Source organism: Talpa europaea (genome assembly GCF_964194135.1).
Source record: "Talpa europaea genome assembly, chromosome: 3".
Taxonomy (NCBI): Eukaryota; Metazoa; Chordata; class Mammalia; order Eulipotyphla; family Talpidae; genus Talpa; species Talpa europaea.
This window is the reverse complement of record NC_140069.1, coordinates 19,363,730-19,388,371: the sequence shown is the minus strand read 5'-3', so window position 1 is coordinate 19,388,371 and position 24,642 is coordinate 19,363,730. Positions and strand designations below refer to the sequence as shown.

Below are 24,642 nucleotides of genomic sequence, written 5' to 3'. Positions count from 1 at the left end.
GATGCTTGGGGACAATTTCCATGTCAGAAACACTGGCAGGCACTGTCTTGGCAATTTTATGCAAACTTGCTAAGTCCAACATTTTAAAATCCTCTAACCAGCCGGTAACTGTGGATGAGCCCTGCTAAGAACTCCACAGACTCCCAGTGTAGCCAGCACAGGAAACTGCTGTATCCAGCACCGAACACTGCCCACTACCCACAAATGATTGGATCCAATAAGCATACATCTGCATCCAATAAGCCATACACCTGCAACCAGCAGCTCCACCTACTTTTCTGATTTTGCTTCCTTTTTGTCTCTGGGAAAGGTAAAAAATGCCAGCTATTAAGTCTGCTTTGTCTTTTGTATAATTCTCAATTATCAGCTTATTGCAGAGCTTTCAGGTTCCACCTGATAGACAATTAGTTGTTTTGTGTTTTTGTGGGGGTGCTGTACTATACATTACAACATGTTAATGGCAACCTTGGTGAATGGAAATTATGGAAACAAAGTGTAAACTTCACCTTCTATTATAGTGGAAAACTATCATATTTAAGTTAGTTAACACAGTGTTTTTGAGAACCAAGAAAGAAATAAAAAGCTTGTTAATTCAAACATTATTTACACTTACTAAGGGTCCTTCCTTTATCATTTATCTAATCCCATACTTTCAGATTTAAATTGGCACTACTCTGTGGAGCTTCCCCTGTTAGCCCTCATCCCAGTCAAATTCATGTAGTATGCTCTTCCATCTGTGTTCCCATATTTTTTAAAAATTATTTATTAAAATTATTATTTTATTATCTTCTAGTGTATAATTTTCTTCAGTTTACTTAAAGTTCTAGGGGAACAATTATCACATAATATTACTGGTTGGTTCTTGATTACTCCTGTAGAAAGTATTTAGTGAATGAATGACATCCTTAGGAGATGGAATCTTGACTGAGACACCAAACTAGGGGTCCAGGCTGCCAAGATGAGCAAGAGGGCAAAATGAGTTATATAAGACGAAAAAAGTAACCTCATGATAATATTGTGACACATTAATCTGAGCATGACTAAATGAAAAATTTTTATACCTTTACTTTGAGGAAATAAAGTCAACCATAAAATGGAACATATGTCTAAGGCAATGCTTTAAGACTTGTTACTCATAGTTTTCACAAATTTGGAATGTGATTGTTTCCTATTTGCCAAGACTCTTCTTGATCTCATGTTTTTTAGTGGGTATGGAATTCAAACCTTCTCTGAGTCCAGACCTTATGCTCTTAAAATGGTACAGAAAACTGCTGTATAATCATAACAAATGAGAACAGCATTATTTTTCTTAGTCTCCATATTATTTAGTTGTATAGCTCATGTCGATGAATAGACTAACATTTTCAAAATGTTTATGATCATATAATTAGAGAAACAAAATTCTTACTTATTAATATGTTGATAGTAAGACGCTCACTATATATTCAACATGCTAGGAAGACAAAAATCACATTATATCTGGATCATTAAGTAACCTAGAAAAGAAGATGAGTGATGAATTATTTAGCTAAGAGGATATTTACAGGAGAGTAACTTATAATATTGAAATAAACATTTTTAAAGATTTTTATAGGAATTTCCATTCTTCATATTTATTAAATTCAAAATGTCTACACCAACCAATCAGAAAAATGAAACTTTCACAAATTCTAAGCATCAGGGTTGTTTTCTTTTTTTCTGTTGTTGATTTAGAATAAACATGGAGTACAAACTTTCATGTAGATGGTGTATAAATTCTGAGGATCTAATTCACAGTGTGGTGATATACAGTTAATTTTATGGCATTGCATACTTGAAAGATGCTAAGAGTAAATTTTCAGCATCCTCACCACACACACAAGCACATGCACAGTAGTTAACTGAGTTGATGGATGTGTTAATTAATTTGATCTTGGTAATCATTAAAAATGTAAATGCACATCAAATCACATCGTACACTTTAAATATATACAACCATATTTGTCAGTTACTCTTCAATAAACTTGGGAAAAGGAACTACAAAAAAATCTTTGATATAGATGCTACACAAATTTAACTCTGAAATCAAATTGCTTAGCATAAAAATAGAATTTGACGATAAATTTGTGTATGTGTACATTTTGTTTACCCCTTTTTAACACTCAACCCAAAATACATGCATAGTCAAACATTCTTTGTTATAAACTGTGTATTGGTTTTAACTCTGATGTAAACACACCAAAATTATTTTCCTATTTATTTCCCCTCCCAATGGAGGATTCAAGATCAAATCAGTTGCAAACTCAATATATGTCCCTGTTACCTTATGCTCTAGTCTTTGACTTTTAAATAGTTTCTATCTTAGGAGATGTGCTGAACTGTTCAATGCCATAGTGTAAATCTGTGGTACTAATTCTTAAAGATGGCAGCAATCTTCAGTAACAATAACTTTGTCATGAGAGTTTACTATATACCATTATATTTGGAGCATTACCTCTTTATAGTATTTAATCAATTAAAACAAAACAAAGCAACACAACACAGGAATACTATATGCTCCTTTTGAGAACTCTAGCCTAAAGAAGCCTGATTGCATGGGTTCAAATCCTGGCTGTACAGTCTCCTATCAATTTGCCTACGCTGAATCCCTGGATCCCTTTGTGCTTTTGTTTCCTCATTTGTAAGGGAAAAGATAATGTAGTATCCTGTAGGTCTGTTGAGAGCGTCCAAAGAATTAATATACTTAAAGCTTGTCTAACATGGAATAAGATCTCTATATGTTAGTTGTTATATTTTTTTACTATTATTTGAATTTTACAAAGAAGTTAGCTCAGATGAGAGAATTTAAATCATTCACATAAGTTTAATTGAATTCACAGCAGCTAAATGGTAAAGTCTAAGTTCTTATCTACTATGCTGTAAACATGTTATATTTTTATCAATTTTGGTCTATTTTTGATGTAAAATAAATATTACAGGATAAATAGTCTAATCAGCCACTGTAACTTTTATTTGCATACATGAATATATTTTAATGTAAATACTATTATACCATTACTTATGCACATTTATAGTATGTCAATTTTTTTTACTGTTTGACTACATGAAAATCATTCTCATTAATCTATATGCTGTTTATATCAATAGTTAAACTAAAACACATTCAATCCTCTGAAACTTGAAGGCTAAAATCTTGTAAATATGTAATGCATAATTCCATTTCACATACACAAATTTTCTGCATAATATTTTATGGTATGGATAATGTACATAACATCTTAAAAATCACATGATAGGCCTTTATGTAGAAAAATAGTCTATACAATCCAAGTATGCAGAGTTATCATGAATTTCCCACAGCACATAGATCATCACCAAAAGACAGTAATAAAAGTACATTGTTTAGTCCATAAATAAATCCAAACATGAAGCATTGTACCTGTTTGTCATTGAAAAGTGTGTTCTTACAGCTGTTCTGGATAGGAAGTTGTGCAACATTTTCAGCTGTGCAGTAAGCCATAGTAAATTATTTCATCAACTGCTATTTTTATATGTATATATTTAACCACAGAATAAGAAAAAAATCCACACCAGAAACAAAACCAAAATCAAGCCAAAACAACAAAAACAAAAATCTATAAACCTAGTGTAGAAATTGACCCCAATGTCTATTCTATAGAAACATATGAGTGATTTCATCATTTCCTGCTATTAGCACAAACAAAGCCCATATGGGTTAGGAAAAAAGTCTGAATATCCTTTGAGATTGTGATTATACACAGAGACAGAAAGGAATAGAAGGGAGGTGTGAGTTATCCGTCTGTTTCCTATGGGGAATGTAAGTTTCTGCATATTCAGAATCATATGACCCAAAGCCAAAGATCAAGCAGGGATTGATTGTTATTATCTGATGTAAAAGGAAAGCCAGGCACTTTAAAGGAAGGCATGAACTTATGCCTCAGACTATGTTCCCAGAAATTATAAATTATACCTGAGACAGGAGTGTATGTGTAGGAGGTTTATTGGTAATAAAGTCTCAGGGAGTAGAAATGAAGAACAGGTGGGAGTAAAACAAACCTGAATGCAGGAAAGGAAGTACAAGGATATGTTATCTAAGTGGCTACCACTATAGATGCCTCTTATGAAACTTTTTAAATGTCTATCAGAGAAGCATAGGAAATAGACAAAAGCAGGATCTCTTATTTCCTTTTAGGTCAACAATTGATTCATGTTCCTCTACAGCTTCAAGGAACATCTGTGTAAAGGCTAAGTTGATTCATAGACTTTGTGTCTCAGGTATCAAAATGGCCATATATTAAACAATAAGATGCAGAAGGAGAGACCCAATCAGATGCAGCTAATCAACACTTTAACTGGTCACCACAGGAGTGACCAATCTGAGCTAAAGAGAATTTATAAAGTGTACAAAGGAATTTTTGGACACACACTCTCCCTCATAAAATCCATATATTAAGACAACCAATTACCAAAAATCAATGCCACTGACTATTTTTAGAAAGTTAAATCATTTAGGAAATGGGTTGTTTTAAAACTGAAGGCAAATCTCTACTTCGCAATATTGTATTCTCTAATGGGAAAAGGGAAAGTTAAATGCACTCTGGGTTTTTCTCCAAAATTTTCCCCTCACTGCCCCTCAATTTTTCACATTTTACTTCTAATTCTTATAATTGAAATGCCAGGAAAATCCCCTGCTCTATTTCTGTCTCAAATAATAGATTTAGAGAGCAATGAGATGCCATCATTACCCTGATGATATTCAGCTGTGCCATTCATTTCCTCTGGACTCAGATGGTGCTGAGCCTCTATGCTCCCTTCAGCAGCCAAGTCCTGAGGAGAGATGAGCTGGCATACTTCCAAATTGTTAAAGACAGAGAGATCTGGCTGGTATGCTTGAGAAACACCAAGGGACTTCAAAAGAGGAAGTTAGGGTGTTTTCAAATGAGGTGACTCACACAGACCTACCTAGTGTCAGTCTATTTCTAGATCTCAATTTGCCCAAGTATGTTCAAGCAGCACCTATGGAAATGAATGCCTTTTGTCTACTTGCATTTAACTTGAACCTTTAAAACCTGACTCAGTGATTCAATGTTTGCCTGAGAATTCTTCAAACTTATTTATGAGTAAGAAATCAAAACTTGTGTGTTGGTTATATTGGTCCTACGAAACAGAAAACCTAGAATTCCTCAAAAGAAAAAGAGTATGCCTAAAGTATCATTTATAGATGTACAGTCTTTATCCATTTTTTAAAATAATTTTAAAGTAGAACACACTAAGTAAATTTAGATCTTTGTGACTCTACCCTCCTTTCCCACCTCCAGAAAATCTTGTAAAAATATATATTTAAAGACAGGTGCTCACGACCTTATAATTGGCCTGGAGTGCTCCCCTGTAAGACTCCTATCTTCAGATAAGCCCTGACAAGCTCATCCCTGCTGAGGAAATGAAGAAGAAAGTTGCTTTCAAAATGTATTTTTAAGTATATAATATATGTGAAATTAGCATAGTTTTAAAAACACACAAGAAAGCACTTGACAATTTTTAAATGCACAATTTTTACAGTGTCATAGAACTATACTGTAGTCAGTTTTGTCACTAATGGTATATTTACCATTAAAATTCATGGGAGAAATAAAACATCAGTGACATCTTTCCCATCAAAATGCATCAAGTGACAATAGCATTTTACTGTGTGGTTAAATTGCCATTATCTAAGATAGATGACAGCTCTTTCAATGATTGCCAGCACTTTGTTCAAAGGTGATAATAATGTCTTTGCTTTAAGTTTCTGGTGTAGAGTGGTTAATGAAAAAAAAAAAAAAACAACTTGACGTAAAGATCACTAGTTTAGAAAAACAAGGCAATGTTATTTTCTCCAACCTTATAATAGTTTCATCATGATGCCATAAAACATGCCAAATAAAATTCTTTTTTATTAAATGACTTCATATTATAGGGCAAGGATATTATAAATATATGATAGTTAGGATAAAGCCATGGTCCTTCAGGAGGCTGCTAAATTCAAGATGGTACTCAAATTTCCAAAATATCTAGAATTTCTACACTCAATTTTTTGAAATCTAGTTCATCTTCAAACTTTTATCAATTTCCATATTACAAAGCATTTATCAAAGTCTGGAAAATTAATTTGCATTAAAATACCACATTTGTAGATGCTTATTAATAGGTAACTGCTGAAGGATAATACCTGAGTTGTACATCTTGTTTTTCTATCTGTTGTTAACTTAGTGAATGTATTTATTTTGGGAAGAGGGCTTTGGAAGAAGAGGGTGGAAAAGATAATGCATAAAAAAAGACACTGAGTTAATGCATTATTCTTCAGGATTTCTAAGAGCTAAGGGATGCTATATTATCTTATTATGTATATTTATACTATTTACATTATTTATAAGAAGTCATTTACATTTAAAATATAAGTATATAATGGTCTTTTTTTTTTTTTTAAAGATTTTTATTTATTTATTTATTTATACAAACACTGGGTACAGTCAGAAGCGCAGGAGGGTCAGAGAATTCACCAGAGCCAGAGCGGGGAGCAAAGCAGGCAGAAGGACCAAAGTACACTGCTGAGGGGAGCAGCGGGCGGCAGGAGAGGTCTGCGCACCATGTGGGACCCTCCTCCGGTGGCCGGGGAACAGCCGGGGATCGAACCGGCGCTGCAGAGGCTGCGGGCAGCTTCGCAACCCTGCGCTCAACCGCTGCACCACCAGGGAGGCCCTATAATGGTCTTTAACATTCGTAATATTCCAGAGAGGAGAGCAGGATGCATATGATTTTCCCAATTCTGAACAACAGATATTGAGGTCCTATTTTTAATGATCTATTCACAAACAACAAAATGAGTTTTGTTGAGGGTTTCCTTTACAAATAGGTATCAACAACTGACCTTGCATGTGCTAACTAAATTATTATCCATAAAAATATTTTTATAATTTATCTTCCCCTTTCTACTTTGTGCAAATCGCAATACAATAAAAATTTAAGCAAGTTGCAATGTTAAATAACTTCATAAATTTACAGTGCCTCATAAAAACTAACAAGACAAAGGATACTAGTCAGATATATCTTAGTGCTTGAAGATGGTGATATTCATGGAATGACTTAAAAAACATCCTTCTTATGCTTGAAGAACTAAATTTTCCTGCCAATGATATAATTATGCTAAGCTACCTTATGGCACTATATTTCTGTTGAGTTTTCATTAGTAAAATTTATCAAATAGTAAGCATTTCTGTTTTAATTATTCATAGCAGTTCTTAAACCCAATTTTTATGTTACCTGTGAAGAATTCTGTAAGAGATTAGTGCTCTAGTGGTTACTTTTCTCTTTACAGAAGAAAAATGCCAGGTTAAGGAATTTTGACTTGAATAATAAACCAATAAATTGTATGCAGAATGCAGCAGCATTTTGACGGTATTTTTAATAATTTTAGTTGTGATATATGAAAAGGAGAGATGTGAGATATGTGAAGAAGATAAATATGATAGATACGAAAAAACAAGAAGTGAGAATAGTTAGAAAATGATTGTAGTGGGCCTCCCCTGGTGGCACAGGCAGTAGAATGTCCTGCTATGAAGCTGTCCACAGCCTCTGCAGCACCAGTTCCATCCCAACTGGCCTGGAAGGGTCCCACATGGCACTGCAGACCTCTCCTGTCATGCCCACTGCTCCCCTCAGCAGTGTATTTTGTCAGTCTGCCTGTTCTGTTCCCCGCTCTGTCTCTGGTGAGTCCTCTAACCCTCCCGCACATCTGGCCTATACCCCAGTTCTTGTATAAATAAATAAATAAATAAATAAATAAATAAATAAATAAATAAATAAATAAATGAATAAATCTTTAAAAAAAGAAAAGAAAATGATTGCAGTAACACTGCTCAAACAAGCATTTTCAGAAATGTGTAGCCTAGATTAGCAATACTTGTAGCTATGTAACAAGTAGCATTTCTACTTTTGACAGTAAATAAAGATGAAAGTATCAGAAATTTTGAAAAGTTGTGTTGTTAAAATAACAAATCATGCATTTATCTGAATAGCTTTTAATTAATGCACTTATTAATATTCTTAAATAATTTTAGGAAATGCTAGCCTCAACAATATAATGATTCCATATATTATTGATATAATATAAATTACTATAAATTCATTTTATCATATTATATATTATGTATTCTACATAAATTTATAACATTGTTCTTAGACATTCCACTTCATTTAATGTATATACTAATCCACAATTTAAAATATTTTATTACATATTTTATTTCAAATAAAGGTCTTGTGTCTATCCACTTAGCATTTGCTTGTCTTTTAAAAATCAAAGTTCTTCAGTCAAGTCTCTATGTTAGATGTCCTCTGTGTAAGTTCTTTTTGACTCTAGTCTTTAGCATCAAAAGTACTGCTAAGCTGTAATATCTTTATAAGTAAATTGGTAGGTGCATTTCAATATCCTTCTTTTTAATTTGTTTAAAATTGATTTTAAAATCTAGATAGTGTCTGACAATGCCTCTTATTTTCTTTCTTAGTTATTATATTTATAAAATAAGGTAATCATATATCCCCCAGATTTTAACTTTACTCAGCAGTTTTACCTTACTTGGGGAAAAAAAAATATTCACAATAGACATGCCTTTGTCCTTGCTAGAAGAAAAACTAAAAAGCATGTAAAAATATCTAATGTGGACTTTGCGGTTCATAATTCAGAACAGTACTCTAATTTAATCAATATATTCATGGTTATTATAAGAAAACTGGAGTTATTTTCTGAAAAGCATATATTTTGCAAAAACATGTTTTTTATGATATTCTATTTAAAAAAAATACTCTGAACTAATAGGAAAAATATAATATGCCATATTTGAAATAATTTGAAAATAGACTTTATGAGAAAAAGAACAAAATAAATGTAAATGATGATAAAAGAAACTTTTCAAAATACATTCTTTATAGCCTTTCTTACATAGTACTATAAAACAATAGTAAATGAATGAAAATTTTATTAAAAGAAAGAAAAAAATCTAGCCCATACATTTTACGTTTACCTACAAAGGTAAAGCCTTTTATCCCTGGGAATATATATTTAGAAAAGCAATAAAAAATTCCTTCTTTTATTTTGCTTTATGGTTTTATATCTAAAGATTTTTGTTGGCTCTCTGTTCTATTAGAAATATCCACGGAGATATGAAATGTGTTTGGGGCCTCCCCGGTGGCGCAGTGGTTGAGCGCTGGGTTGCGAAGCTGCCTGAGGCCTCTGTGGCGCCGGTTCGATCCCCGGCTGCTCCCCAGCCACCCAAGGAGGGTCCCACATGGTACGCAGACCTCTTCTGCCGCCCGCTGCTCCCCTCAGCAGTGGACTTCGGTCCTTCTGCCTGCTCTGCTCCCCACTCTGGCTCTGGTGAATCCTCTCACCCTCCCGCGCTTCTGACTGTACCCAGTGCTTGCCTAAATAAATAAATAAATCTTTAAAAAAAAAAGAGAAGCAATATTACTATTTACTTTCATTATCACTCATCTTAAACATGGATATATATTTATTCTTCAAATTTGAAACAGTAACTTATGCAAAGCCAAGAAAATGATGATGGACTTTTATTAAAATAGGTGAAGAATATATAACTCATACAAGATGTCTCTTTCACCTTATGTCAAAACTGAAAATTTTCTAATGAAATAGTTCTCAGCAAAGACATCAGTCATAAATATTGATCTTAAGTACATAATAAAAATGTGAAATTTGAAATAAGTATTTGCATTTTTAAAATAAGGTGGTTAAAATGGCAAGCCCATAAAGCAAATGCTATACAGACTGGAGTTTCAACAGACAACAGGAAATTATGAAACTAATATGCTATGTGTGCCTTAGTGGTGGGTGCAGTGTGGTAACCTATATAGGAAAAAGCATGATCCTATACCTGTGAATCATATACAATGTTGCAAAATGAATGTTACATCCAAAAAAGAGAGAAATCTTGGCACAAACTTTAAATAATCTGTTTCATAAAGTCACATATAGTTATTTTCCTTCTTAAATTTTTTTCCATATGCAACCCTATATTTGCCTTCTTGCATTTCCTCAGAATACATAAGCTAGAGGTGGTTAAAAAGGACAGCATGAGTGAAAATGAAATGCAGCTCATTCAGTTGTGACCCTATTTCATTTCTTCCCAAGAAATACTTATCTCAAAAGTAAATCAGTACCATTTCCAGCTGGTAATACATGATAAGTATGAAAATGAGTCCATAGTTTACATTTAACATGCAAATTTATATTGCTCTATGTATATGGATGTGTCCAGGAAGAAGAGGTGAGTTGATGCTTCAGCTGGGTGACCTAAATGTATCAAACTTCCACTTAGCCACTCTGTAGAACAGGAATATGATAAATGTAACTAAATGTTCCAACCAGCCTGCCAGTGAGTACATTACTCCTTGGGAATGAGGTGAGGGAGAGACTCCCTAAGGGAAAAAGAAAAACAAAACAAAACATGATTTCAAGTTGTTTTTTGAAACCTCAATACAATAATCATCTGACTATCTCAGAGAGGGGTGTACTAACTGAATTATCATCCAGAGACTTTGATTTAATTGGTATAGGTTGGGACCTGGGCCGTGGACTTTTATTTTAAAAGCTCCCCAGAGGATTTTAAGTGTACTCCAGAATGATGCCCACATTAAATATAACCCACAGGGTATGTTCTTGTTTCTCAGAGGCTGACTGCTTGGTGACTTCCCCTAGAGTCCTATTACTATTCATTTCATCTTCAGTTTCATTTTACTTCATCAAAGAATGTCTGAATTTCTTTCTCTCCTTAGATAACCTAACCTACTTAATAGCGGGGAAAATGAGCGGAGGAAAAACAATGATGGACTCTTTTGTTCCCAACTGTAATTTTCTATATATTCATTGTTTTGTTTCTAGTAGTCTTCCTCAAAAAAGGTGTATTTGTTCCTGCACAAGGGCAATTCCATCCCCTCTATTTAATATATTTCATATCTTTCATAGTCTTTGTATCCTAAAAATGTAATCTTCCAATTTACTCAACCATCACCCCATAAAGCGGATCACTGATCTTCTTGAGGAAATATATTTTATTTAAATTTTACTTCATTAATTTAATAAATGTCATTAGAAGGTAAATGCTGTTCAATAAATAAATGATTTCTAAACAAAAGAAATATGTAACAACACTCAACTTAGATATAAAGTGAATAAACATCATTTTGTGATCAATGAACTTATTTCCCAAAGGTTAATTTTATTATCTTTGTCTTCTGCCTTTCTTTTGTTTTGAATTGTCTTTAAGCCTTAAATATTGCCTGTAATCCATGCGCCTGTTGCTTTAGGGATAGTTTCTGGATGTTTTATTGTGTTTTCAATGAGAGTGCAAATCCCTCAAAGGCTAGATTTGTTCAGTTCATTCTTTGCTTCTTACACTGGGCCCAGAAGAGTGGAAAGTAAAGTATTCATTTATTCAAGTATTTGTGAGCATGTCTACTCTATTCCAGGCATTGCTAGTTGTTGGTTATGCTGATATTATATAGCTATATACAAAAAAATTACTGTAAGACTAGCTAAAAATAGAACACAGTCCATATCATACTAGAAGGAAAAGTATATCAAAATATGATAAATTCAAGGGTAAAAATCATGATTTTTAAATATCAAATAATTTTAATTTCAATATTAATTGTTTTAAAGATTTATTTGTTTATTTTTATATAAGCACTGGCTATAGTCAGAAGCAAAGGAGGGTGAGAGGATTCACCAGAGCCAGAGCGGGGAGCAGAACAGGTAGACTGACAAAATACACTGCTGAGGGGAGCAGCGGGCATGGCAGGAGAGGTCTGCACACCATGTGGGACCCTGGCCAGCAGCCTGGGATCGAACTGGCACTGCAGAGGCTGCAGGCAGCTTCGCAGCCCAGCACTCAACCGCTGTGCCACCAGGGGAGGCCCCAATATTAATAAATTTCCCATCACAAACCTACAGACAATATACTACTAAATAGTGAAAATTGGGCCTCCCCGGTGGTGCAGCGGTTGAGCTCTGGGTTGCGAAGCTGCCTGCAGCCTCTGCAGTGCCAGTTCGATCCCCGGCTGCTCCCCGGCCACAGGAGGAGGGTCCCACATGACGAACAGACCTCTCCTGCCGCCTGCTGGTCCCCTCAGCAGTGTACTTCCGCTCTGCTCCCTGCTCTGGCTCTGGTGAATTCTCTCACCCTCCTGCGCTTCTGACTGTACCCAGTGCTTGTATAAATAAATAAATAAACCTTAATACATAAATAAATAAATAAATAAATAAATAAATAGTGAAAATTGAAATTTGTCCTGTTAAGGTCAGGAACAAGACAAGGATGACCAATGTCATCATTTCTGTTTAATTTGTTATTAGAGGTTGTAGTTGGAGCAAGCAAACAACAGTAAATATCAGGAATCCAGATTGGAAAAGAAGTGAAGCTGTCATTATTTACAGACAATATGATCTATAATTAATAAAACCCAAATACCCAACAACAACAACAACACACTATATAGGAATATAGAAAAGTGGCATGTTATAAAATCAATGTAAAAATCTTTTGCATTTTTATTTAAAAATAATCAATGAGAAGGAAAAGGCATTGAGATAACTCTATCCATAATCACATCAAAAATAATCAAACATTGAGGAATTAACCTAATCAAGAAGGTAAGTGTCTTACACAATGAAAACTACAAGACTTACTAAAGGATACATATCATGACAGAGGGCATAGAAAGACATCCCTTGCTCATTGGGCCTCCCTGGTGGCACAAGGGGTTAAGCACAGCACTGTGAAGCTATCTGCAGCCTCTGTAGTACCAGTTCTATCCCTAGGCCAGCCAGCCAGGGAGCTACCCAACTGGCGCAGCAGACCTCTCCTGTCTCGCATGCTGTTCCCTTCAGCAGTGTATTTCAGTCAGACTGCCTGTTCTGTTCCCCACTCTGCCTCTGGTGAATCCTCTCACCCCCTGTACCTCTGGACTGTACTCCAGTTCCTGTATGCATAAATAAAGAAAAGACATCCTGTGTTCATGAACGGGAAAATCAATATGGTCAAATTGACCATTCTAACAGAAGCAATATACAAATATAACATAAGTCCATTAAAATTCAAAAAATAATGTTCAAAGAAACTAATCAAAAATGGTAAAATTTATATGGAACCATAAAATGCTAAAGCAATCCTGAAGAAAAAAAAGGAAAAAAAAATGAGGCATCACTTTACTTGATGTACTATAAAGTGGGCCTCCTGGTGGTTCAAGGGTTTTTTAAGCACCGTACAATGAAGCAATCCACAGCCTCTGTAGCGCAATTTCAATCCCCAGCCGGCCAGGGAGCAACCCATATGGCAAAGCAGACCTCTCCTGTCTCGCCCGCTGCTCCCCTCAGCAGTGTATTTCAGTAGATGTGCCTGTTCTGCTCCCCACTCTGTCTCTGGTGAACCCTCTCACCACCCACTCCTCTGGTCTGTACCCAGCTCTTGTATGCATAAATAAATAAATCTTTAAAAAATAATAAAATAAAATATACTATAAAACAATAATAATTTCAAATATGGTATTGAAATAAAAACAGATATATAGGTCAACAGAACAGAATCAAAAGCCCCAAATACATCCACATATATATAAATATATATATTTAAAAAAACTTAAGAGCTAAATGTAAAAGAATAAAGTAGGATCATTCTCTAATTCCATACATAAAGTAAGCTTTTTACTTTTTACACAAAAGTAAAAGTACATGCATTAAAAACTAAGATATAAGTCCTACAACACTGAAAGAAATAGAGAAATCTTTGGAGATAATTTTCATGATATCGATGACAGATGTTCTGGATATTCGACCCCCAAGGAAAGGGGGGAAAAGCAAAAATAAACAATTCAGATTACATCAAATTTAAAAGCAACATATTTTACACAGCAAAATAAAGAATAAGGAGATTAAAAAAATATCCTACTAAATGGGAGAAAATAGTCACATGCTATGCAAAAGACAAGGACCAAGATGAATAATAAAATATTCAATGACCCAATTAATAAATGGACAGCATATCATGACAAATTTTCACCCAAAAGGCTATCTCAGCAACTAATAGATATGTGCAAAAATGGTCAACATCGTTTTTAATAAGGGAAATGCAGGTCAACATCATAATAATATATTACCTCTCACCTATGAAAATAGTGCATATTAAAAGGAACCTCAGGGACTCCCCTGGTGGGGCAGCGGTTGAGCGCTGGGCTAGGAGACTGCCCTCAGCATCTGCAGCACCAGTTCGTTGCCTGGCTGCCGGCAAGGGATCCCACAAAAATAAATAAATAAATAAACAAACAAACAAATAAATAAATAAATAAAAAGAACCTCAACAAAAAGTGCTGTAGAGGATGCACAAAAATAAAAGGAAGAACTCTAGAACTCTATTATACTCTTGATCAGAATGTAAACCCATTTATAGCCATTTTGGAGAGTAATCTGGATTTACCCTAGAAAATTAAAAAAGGAAATACCATATGACAAAGCAATCTCATTCTATCCAAAAAACATAAAACCATAAACTCAAAAACTATAACCTCCACTATGTTTACTGCAGCATTATTTACAATGGCTAGGACATGAAGCAACCTAAGTGTCTACTGACAAAGGAATGAGACACGAAGATGTGGTATATAAGGAAAGACCGAAATTTTTTTATGGCAAAATGGTAGGAGTTCAGGTGAACTGTGTGCAATAAATAAATCAGAATGACAAAGACAAATATTCAACACCTACATAGTAGACAATTCAACAAAGCGAAATAGTTACATGAACTAGTAGACACTAAAAATGAAGTAAGACTTCTAAGGTAAAGGAGAGGAGAAAGTTCAAAGGGGTATAAGAGCAGGGACAAAAAAAATGTATTTCCTCCTCCTCAGTTATATCTGCGCATATTTTGACTATGCCTTTTGCTTCCTGTTTGGCAATGATACTTCATAGGTTTACATCATTTTTCATCCTTCTTTGTATCTTTCACTTTGCATAGTACAATTAAATTTTGAGTACATACACTAAGTGTCAGATATCCAATAGATGAAACTATAATCACTTTAATTGCTAGCTCTCCTACCTAGAGCTAGCTATGTTACTATTTTTAAATAAAGGTGAAGTGCACTGTGGAGAAGTCAAGTAAGGGAGTCATCACTTGACTATCTTTACATATACCATCTTTCATTAAGATAGGAATTCCTGGAAAGGCTACTAAGGCATCACAACTCTTTCAGATGCTTTGTGCTAATAGCACCAAACACAGAAATACAGTTTTCTACATTCAAGGGATTTTTAGAGATTCTCAGATTTACTGTAAACAAAAGTCAGTTTTCATTTTAACAATTCATTGAAATTTCCTTCTATATGGAATGTTTATCCCCAATATTCAAATTTATTTGCTGGTTTCATTAGTTTTGCATTTGTTCATCCTGATGCAATGATAACATACTTTAGGACTGCTTTCTTGTTTGGTATAACTAAAATATATTGTTTATTTGACTATAATTTTATTTCTCTAGGTGTTTGTGCTTTGGCTATTACATAGTCCATTTTACCATTTTTCAAATTCTCACACCATTAATTTTGAAATTTTCAAATTTAACAATTATATATGCTAAAAATTAAAATCATTTCAATGTTTCTATCCCAACTCTCCTAGAATTATAATTGATTTTAAATATTAAAATGTTTATTACCCATTTAACTCTCAAAACTACATTTCTTAGGTTACAATAGAATCAAGGATCATATTATAATCAACTTTATTTTATTAAAGTCACACTGTTTAAAATAAATACTCTCTAAGGAACACAATAATAAGAAAATATATTAACATAAATAATCCCTTATCTTAATATGAAATTACAGTCTAATAGTAAGTGATGTTTGAAAGTTCCATAGACTCTAAATAATATTGAAACAGTTTGGTAATTGATCACTACAGGTTGGACACTAAATAAAAGCAACATTTGTCTATGTCTATACTGTTTCCCAAAACAATGCACTCCAGAACTACAATACACTGCTAGCAATTGTTCATCAGATATTATTATCAAAATCATTATTTTTATTATTATTATTGCCTGCTCTGTGCCAGAAACTAAGACAAACACTGTACTTGCTAAGGTAAACAGCAGCACTGCAGTACACCGAACACCTGTGCAATACCATGCCCTCAAATTTATATGATGAATCATAATGCCTAATGTGATGGTATTAGGAGGGGTATGATTTGGAAGATTATGACGTGATGCAGGCACAAACTTTTTGAATGGATTATTAGTCTAATAAAAAAAGAGTGCACAACAATACTTCTCCCTTTCTGCCACAAAAGATAACAGTCTATAAGTTATAATAATGAAGCCAGTCATCACCAAAAGATACTGAAATTCTCATTCTCCAGATTTGAGCTATAAATGTTTATTATTGAAAAGCCACTCAGTTTATAGTATTATTATTACAGCTGCTTTAGTGGACTAATACAGATATTTAACTAAATGTAAACTTAACATGCTGTAAAGGTCACAAAGCCATACACAGTAATTGTATTTAAGAATATTTAAAATTCGCAGCTGGAAGAAGTCCATAGTATCCATGTACATACACTAACATCAATTTACAAGTAAGCAAACTGCAGCACAGAAAAGGTTAAGCAAGATGAGCAAGGTCATATTTCTGTAGACTGTATTTCTGAACATTTGTTGGAAGGTCACCATTAAAAATCAAATTAGGTAATGTTCAGGTAATCATAACTTATATATTTATTTATAAATTCATCATTATTAATCTCCATTAAATTAAATGTAAATATCATGTTATCATTAAATGTTAACTGCTAGAGCTCAGTAATATTTATTTGCTTATCAAAATGATATAACACATTTCAAACTATAGTTTTTAGGGAAAAATGACCATTAAGAGACATAAATATAAGAAAACGTCAATGTCTAGGCCATCTGTCTATCTCCTTCACCATATGTCACTCTATTAATTGCTAATATCATCCTTATTATGCATCATCTCATCTGTAACATTATTCCATGAAACTAGGAAAGCGTCAATAACAACCACAGAAAAACACCTGCTATATGTGTTTTTGGTTGATAAATTTCAGCAGGATATGGTTTGCTCCTGGGCAAAATTTTCTAATTGCTTTTACAAAACAGGCAGCTTTCTACCAGGACAACATTTTCCAGTTACAATCAGCATATTATTACCTTCTTAAACTCTTTTGTTATGATTATGTCTCTCCACAATATTTATTCAAAATATTTTTTAGCAACCATCATGTGAAAAAAATTATGGACATAAAGGTCATTGGGATAAGCATTATAAAAAAGAATAATGTATTAATAAAGGAACTTAAAATGTGTTTTGAAATGATAAGATATTTAAAGACTAATAAATGCTGGTTAATGAGATAATAATTCTTAGTTTCCAGAAATTATCTATCATGTAAACTGTATAATCATTTTTTTACTTTGTATATAAATGAAGAAATTGAACTTATTATGCCCTTTCTCTTTAATCAAAAGCAAGAGACTGATAAACTAAATTGATAAATGTTTTCCTTTTGGCAACAAGTAGATCCAATGAAAATTCAAGCATTTTAGAAGTGTTGACTATTTTGTTTTTATTTAGGTGGTTTTAGTTGAAGGAGAATTCATTTCACTGCCCATAAATGATGAGGAGCTATTTCAAATATAACATAAATGCTAGTGTGATGAAGACAGTGGGTGTAATGTTAAAGAAGGGGGTAAGGGTAAAAGATAACATATTAACTGAATCATCCACCCAGAACTAGTGGGATTCATTCCAGGGAGTAAAGTTGGCTTATATACACAAATCAAGCAATGCCATTTACCACACCAACAAAAAGATAAAATCACATGATGATTTGAACAGATGTTGAAAAAGCAGTTGGTAAGTTTCAACACACATTTATTATTAAAAAAAAACTCAATAAAATGGGAATAAGAGAGACATAGTTCAATGTAGTAAAGGCCATAATAGGATAAAATCATAGCCAACATCATACCTAATGATGAAAAACTGAAAGCACTATCCTGCATATCAGGAAAAAGACCAGAAAGTTAACATTCCCCCCATTCAACATAGTATTTGAGTCCTAGACAGAGCTATTAGGCAAGAAAACACATCAGAGGGATACAAATTGGAAAGGAAGAAGTGAAACTATCACTTTTCACAGATTACTTGACAATATACATAGACAATCCAAAATACTCTACCTAAAAGTGATGAGAAACAATTAATGAATACAGTAAAAGTGGCAGTATACAAAATCAGTTAACAAAAATATCGTGTTTTTTATATATAGATACACGATTTGAAGAAAGAAATTTAGAAAGCAACCCCATTTAAAATCACACCAAAACAAATGAAATACATGGGGAGAAACTTAACAAAGAAACTAAAGGATCTAGACAACAAAAGCTATAAGACTGTATAAAAGACTGTAAAAATAAAACACAAAGAAATAAAATGTTCATGGATTGGAAAGTAACATTGTTAAAATTTCCATATTACCAAAAGCAATGTACAATACCTTTCAAAATTTCAACAACACTTTTCAGGAAATAAAACAATAATAAAATTTGTATAGAATCACAAAAGACCCTAAAGGCCCAAAATAATCCAAAAAAAAAGGGAAAAAAATGGAGGTGTTGTATTGCCTCACTTCTAAAACTGGAAAATATTAAATATACACTTCTCCAAGGAAAACATACAGACGGCCTATTGCTATGTGAGAATCACTCAACATCACTTATTATAAGGGAAATGGAAATCAAAACTACAATGAAATCATGCCACTCTTGTAAGACTGGCCTCTATATAAGAGACTCGAAACAACAAATGTTGATAAGGATGTGAAGAAAAAGATATACTAATGCATTTGTTGGTGAAAATGTAATTTGGTGCATTCTCTATGGAAAATAGAATGGAAATTCCTACAAGAATTAAAAAATGGAAATACCATAAAATACAGCAATAATATTGATACTTCTAGGCATTTACCTAAAATATGAAAACATTGATACAAAAATATTTATGCATTTCTTGATTCATAGCAACATTATTCACTAATGCCAAGTCATAGAACCAGCCTAAATGCCCATTGACAGACAACTGGATAAAGAAAGTTTGGGATCTATGCTAAATGAAATATTATTCAGCTATTAAAAAATATGAAATAGTACCTTTTGGTAAAAAAAAAATGGATCTTGAAGAGATTATGTTAAATGAAATAAGGTAGAAAGTGAAATATAGTTACCAGAACTTTTCACTTATTTATAGACTATAAATTGCCAGGAAAAAAAAAAGAATAATTCATAGGCTCTTTCAAAAATATACTGGTTCAGAGAGGTGCTTGGGAGAAGACAAAAGGGATTGGCTCTGAAGCTCTGATGGAGGGTAAATGAGGCATGTGCACATAGGGAGATGTGAAGTTGTACTCCTCAAAATATAGATTTATGTAAATGACTGGCAAATCAATATGATTTCAAAAATATGAGTTAAAGAAACAACTGGATGGAGAAAAATAATGGATCGTTTTAGAAATCAGACACATTAACAATTATCAACAGCAGCAACACACCCTCACTACTGGTGTTCACTGTCTTTCACCTTATATACTAAGTGACTTCATATGGATTACATCCTTCTATGTTCACACAAGTATTAATATATTGTAACACTACTTTTACAGATAAGAAATTTGATAGGTATAAAGTGGTTAATTAATTAATTAGAGGATTAGAGATATGAACTGACATCATCTGACTCAGAGTTCATATTCTTGATTATTTTATTTTTACTGGCTGACAGTTTGAGATTGAGAAACAAGGTTCCTTGATCTTTGATAATATTCTTGTATATAATAAAACTTACCTTTTGATGAGATTAGTCTGCCAGTATATGATAAATTGTCATCCAAATGAAAAGTCATGAGACAGTACTAAAGCTACAGAATAGTGACACTGAAACAGAGGTTTAAAAGTACTTCCAGAAACATTTCAAAGGATGTTACATAACAACGCTAATCTTTCTTATGTTACATCTTTTACCAAACTGGAATTTCTACTCTCCCCAACTTATTCCCCAGATATGCCAATTCACTTTTTAATTTATGCTCATGATGTATTCTCTATATTTGGAATGCCTTCCAACATCCTCTGTTGAAATCCAAAATAATTGCTGATCTCTGTCCATATGATACTTCTATCTCAACATCTGACCAATCATGGAAATGATCTTCCTTATTTGAATTTTGCAGAGTATTGTACCTCTTTAAAATAAAAAATAAATACCTAGTTGTATGTCTATACCATGTAAATTAATACAAAATAATAAAAACAAAACTCGTCAAAAAATTTGCCCTATTTATCACCATTAACTCACTAAAGTATTACCTACTTACGAAATTATCAATACTCAAACAAATACTGCTTCTTTGAACATTATGGATGTCTAAAATAAACATTCTCGATATCATTCAAATGCATAAATCTGATTATTTGCATAAGCTCTGGCTTTTGGATATCTATTGCATTTCCAACAAAATAATAATTGTTTCCATAACTGTAAACTAGTAAATATTTCATATACAGATCCCATTTAGGGAATAAAAATTATTGTCTGAGTTTGTATAAAATCCATTAATATTAATTTCTGAATTACTCTTTTTCTTTTAATTCATAATTTGCTGTTTTGTGAAATTTCAGTCTCTTTAAAAATCACCATTTCTTGATTGTTCAACCATGCAATACACAGACAGCAGCTATATTAATAACCTCTCAAAGGTGCAGTGCACTGATACTGCTATTTATGTTGCTGTCTGGAAAAAAGCATATTTATTCTGTCCAAGCACCCATGAGACATGAAAACTATTCTTTGTTCAGACTCATAGTGGATAGTCATTTTAAAACTTCAATTACTATTCCAGCATGTTCTCTCCATTACTGTTTCCAGCACCACAGCCAGTAATTTCTGATAGCAAAATGTTCTTATAAACCATACACATATATGCCTTGCATGCAATAAGCAAAATAAGATATGCATAAATGATTAATATCTACAGAAAAGATGTAAAATGTATATGAAATAATCTCAAAATATGAAACTTGAATATGCAAAATTTATACTTCCCAGATAATGACTGATGACTGTTGAATAAATTTATACATGTATAAACTACTTTGAAATGAAGGAAAAATAAACATATATTCATATTCAACAAATATTTATTGATCTTTAAGTCAGTGCAGAGCTGTTCTTTGTTATTAGTGCTTATAATAAAATAAAATAATGTAACCTATTTTCTGCCTTTGAACAATTTATAATCATAATAGAAATGATTCAATCTTTATATAGAGGGGGCCTCCCCGGTGGCGCAGTGGTTGAGCTCTGGGTTGTGAAGCTGCCCGCAGCCTCTGCAGCACCAGTTCAATTCCTGGCCACCGGACAAGGGTCCCACATGGCGCGCAGACCTCTCCTGCCGCCCGCTGCTCCTCTCAGCAGTGTACTTCAGTCCTGCCTACTCTGCTCCCCGCTCTGGCTCTGGTGAATTCTCTCACCCTCCCGCACTTCTGACTGTACCCAGTGCATGTATAAATAAATAAATAAATCTTTTAAAAAAAAATCTTTATATAGAAATGTCTTGAATGAACTAAGATGGTTTATAGTCTCAATCTTACTTTATATAGACCTTAAATTCCATAATCTGCCTATAATTTTTCTTTTTTTGTGAGATTTTGTCCTATGTTAACATTAATCTTTTCTAGAATTCACCTTTTATGTCTCTACGTATTTGCCATCGAAAGTTGCATACATGTAATTAATGTAAAAGTGAGATTTTAAGATCACACCATTTTCAAACACTGATTTTCACTATATTGCCCTTATAATTCACCCTGAATGGAAGACATCGCAGAAAAATTAACCATACATAGTTTACTGTTTTAACCATTATGAAAGTAACCTCTCAGATACTTACTATTCAATATTCACTTTACAAGATCAATACAAGATATTTCAAACCTAAAACCAGGAAGAAGTTTATTTTTGTTAGTTATGCCACTGAAACACTTGTATTTCATAAACAATGGCTTTCCTATAATCTGGTAGGTTTTCCCTAATTGCTTGACAGCTGTCATATTTAAATTTGATATATAAACTATTCTTAAAAGTTGTTTACCAATGTGTGACAATGGAAGCTCAGAACTTGTAACTATTTTACATTAATTTCTCAAACTTATTTCATTATTCATGTATTCATTCAGCTACTGCATCATGTAATACTGCACTGCAAGTTTTTGAAAATGAGAAAGTTAATGAATAAGCATCTAGCCTTTCCAGTAAACTTTTACTAGAACATGAGAAAAATCTACATACTCTCTTCTTCTGATTCTGGGTTGCCATTGTCAAATGAGGAGAATATATCTGTCACTTCCATTTTGTGATATTCTATTCCTTTAATACTCTGAAATCTGGCTTCTCTTGCATGTTGTGAATACTCTTCCTTAAGGATTTTGTCATTTTGCGAGTTATTTGAGTTTGGGAGAATGATTGGATCTCTTTCTACCTTATTCCTCACTTATAAAATGGAAATACTAATGCCTCCAGTGGTTTCTTTTGAGGATTAAGTGAGACAACTATATGAAGTATGTGAAGTGGTTAGAACAATGTGTGCCAATTAGAAGTTGCTTAAAAAATAGTGCATGATTTTAATTTTTACTTTAGTATAATTAGTCTTTTTCCTGGTCCCTATTTATGTTTTCTAGATTCCTGCTATGAGTGAGACCATCCGGTATTTTTCTTTTTCCTTCTGGCTTATTTCACTGAGCATGATCCCTTCCAGCTCCAGCCATATTGCTGTAAATTGCATGTAAACTGGAAACACACTATTGGGGGAGGGGGCGAAGGGAGTAGGATCAAAACAAGAGTGGTGGGAATTGTATGGGGACTATAACCAAGATAAAATGCATACACTGTGCAAAAATGAAAAATGATGTAAAATATATAAAATTAAAAAAAAATTAAAAATAGTGCATTAAGACCATGTTTTACTAACTGTGATAATCTCCAACCTAACTCCAACACAACCCAATTTTCCACCATAACTCAACATAACTCTTACAGTTACTAACAACATAAAAATCTTTCAGTTTTATAGATCTGAACATCACCTTTAACTCTTTCTTGTCACTTTTCTCCTTCCTTATCATGCCAGTTATCAAATATTTAGTATACTCTATCCCTTCATAGTATCTCTCAAATCTGTCTCTTCCTATTCCTCATGCTATCTGATAGGAATTTACATTGTATGGTAACTTGGGGGAAGTATTTCTTGAGGGAGAAGAGCAATCAGAATTTCAAGTATCAAAACCCAGAAAAATGTACAGAAACTATTATTAAAAATAATAACTATAGAAAATAAGCAATCAAAATGCCAGTAGGCCAGAATGAGGTATTCATTTTGCAACACAGCTTAATTATGTTTAAGAATAAAGGGTCCCGGGCCTCCCCGGTGGCGCAGTGGTTGAGCACTGGGTTGCGAAGCTGCCCGCAGCCTCTGCAGCGCCGGTTCGATCCCCGGCTGCTCCCCGGCCACCGGAGGAGGGTCCCACATGGCGCGCAGACCTCTCCTGCCGCCCGCTGCTCCCCTCAGCAGTGTACTTCGGTCCTTCTGCCTGCTCTGCTCCCCGCTCTGGCTCTGGTGAATTCTCTCACCCTCCGCGCTTCTGACTGTACCCAGTGCTTGTATAAATCAATCAATCAATCTTGAATAAATAAATAAATAAATCTTTAAAAAAAAAAAAAGAATAAAGGGTCCCATTTAATCTGTAGGGAAATATTTAATATTTAATTCATAGAAAGGTGATTAAAAGCAAACCTTATCTGTAAATGCTGACACTATCAAAAGCCAGAGTACTTGCTGATTTGTCTTAGTTTTAGGTTAACTAACTATAGAACCTGTGCTCCACAGCATGACCAACATCACCGTTATGGGGCACATAGTGATTAAAACAGAAAATTATACAAATGGAGGTAGAATTGTGGTTAAAGCAACAAATTCCTCTCATCTATACTAACGTCTATAAAGTCATTTGTGATGAAAAGAAAAAAAGTCCAGCAATGTTACCAGAGCTGCACTAGTACATGCTATGTTCCAATATATTATTTTAAGATTTGTAGACGGGGAACTCCTTGAGAAACTAAAACATTAGTTCCCGTATTACAGATTTTTGGCATGCGTTGTTAGGAACTATATGTTTTGTTAAAGACTGCATTGCATCTCAAGGATTTAACTGAAATTTTACTCAATGGAACAAAGTTTAAATTGTTAAAATATGTTAACAGAACATGTTTATGTTAAGGACCTTTCTTTACCTTTACATACAGGCCTGTGATCACTCCAAGCAGCAAAGACTTCAGCTATCCTTTGACAGGTGATGCTCTTAGCACCTTGTAGGACATAATCTTCATCACAAGAGAACTGCACAGTTGAGCCAAGACTAAAATTGAACAAAGAATTAAAAATAGGATTAGAAACATATAAC

At 33.5% G+C, this 24,642-nt stretch overlaps 1 protein-coding gene across 1 annotated transcript in view; it reads right to left on the bottom strand.

Annotated features, from left to right (window-relative positions):
- The window catches only part of CSMD3 (CUB and Sushi multiple domains 3), a gene marked incomplete at both ends in the record, with an annotated part of 827,299 nt that overhangs the window by 420,740 nt on the left and 381,917 nt on the right, over positions 1-24,642 (bottom strand). Inside the window, one exon of the mRNA XM_084229760.1 lies at positions 24,473-24,597. Within this exon, the coding sequence (XP_084085886.1) occupies positions 24,473-24,597 (125 nt within the window). The remainder of the gene's footprint in view (positions 1-24,472; positions 24,598-24,642) is intronic.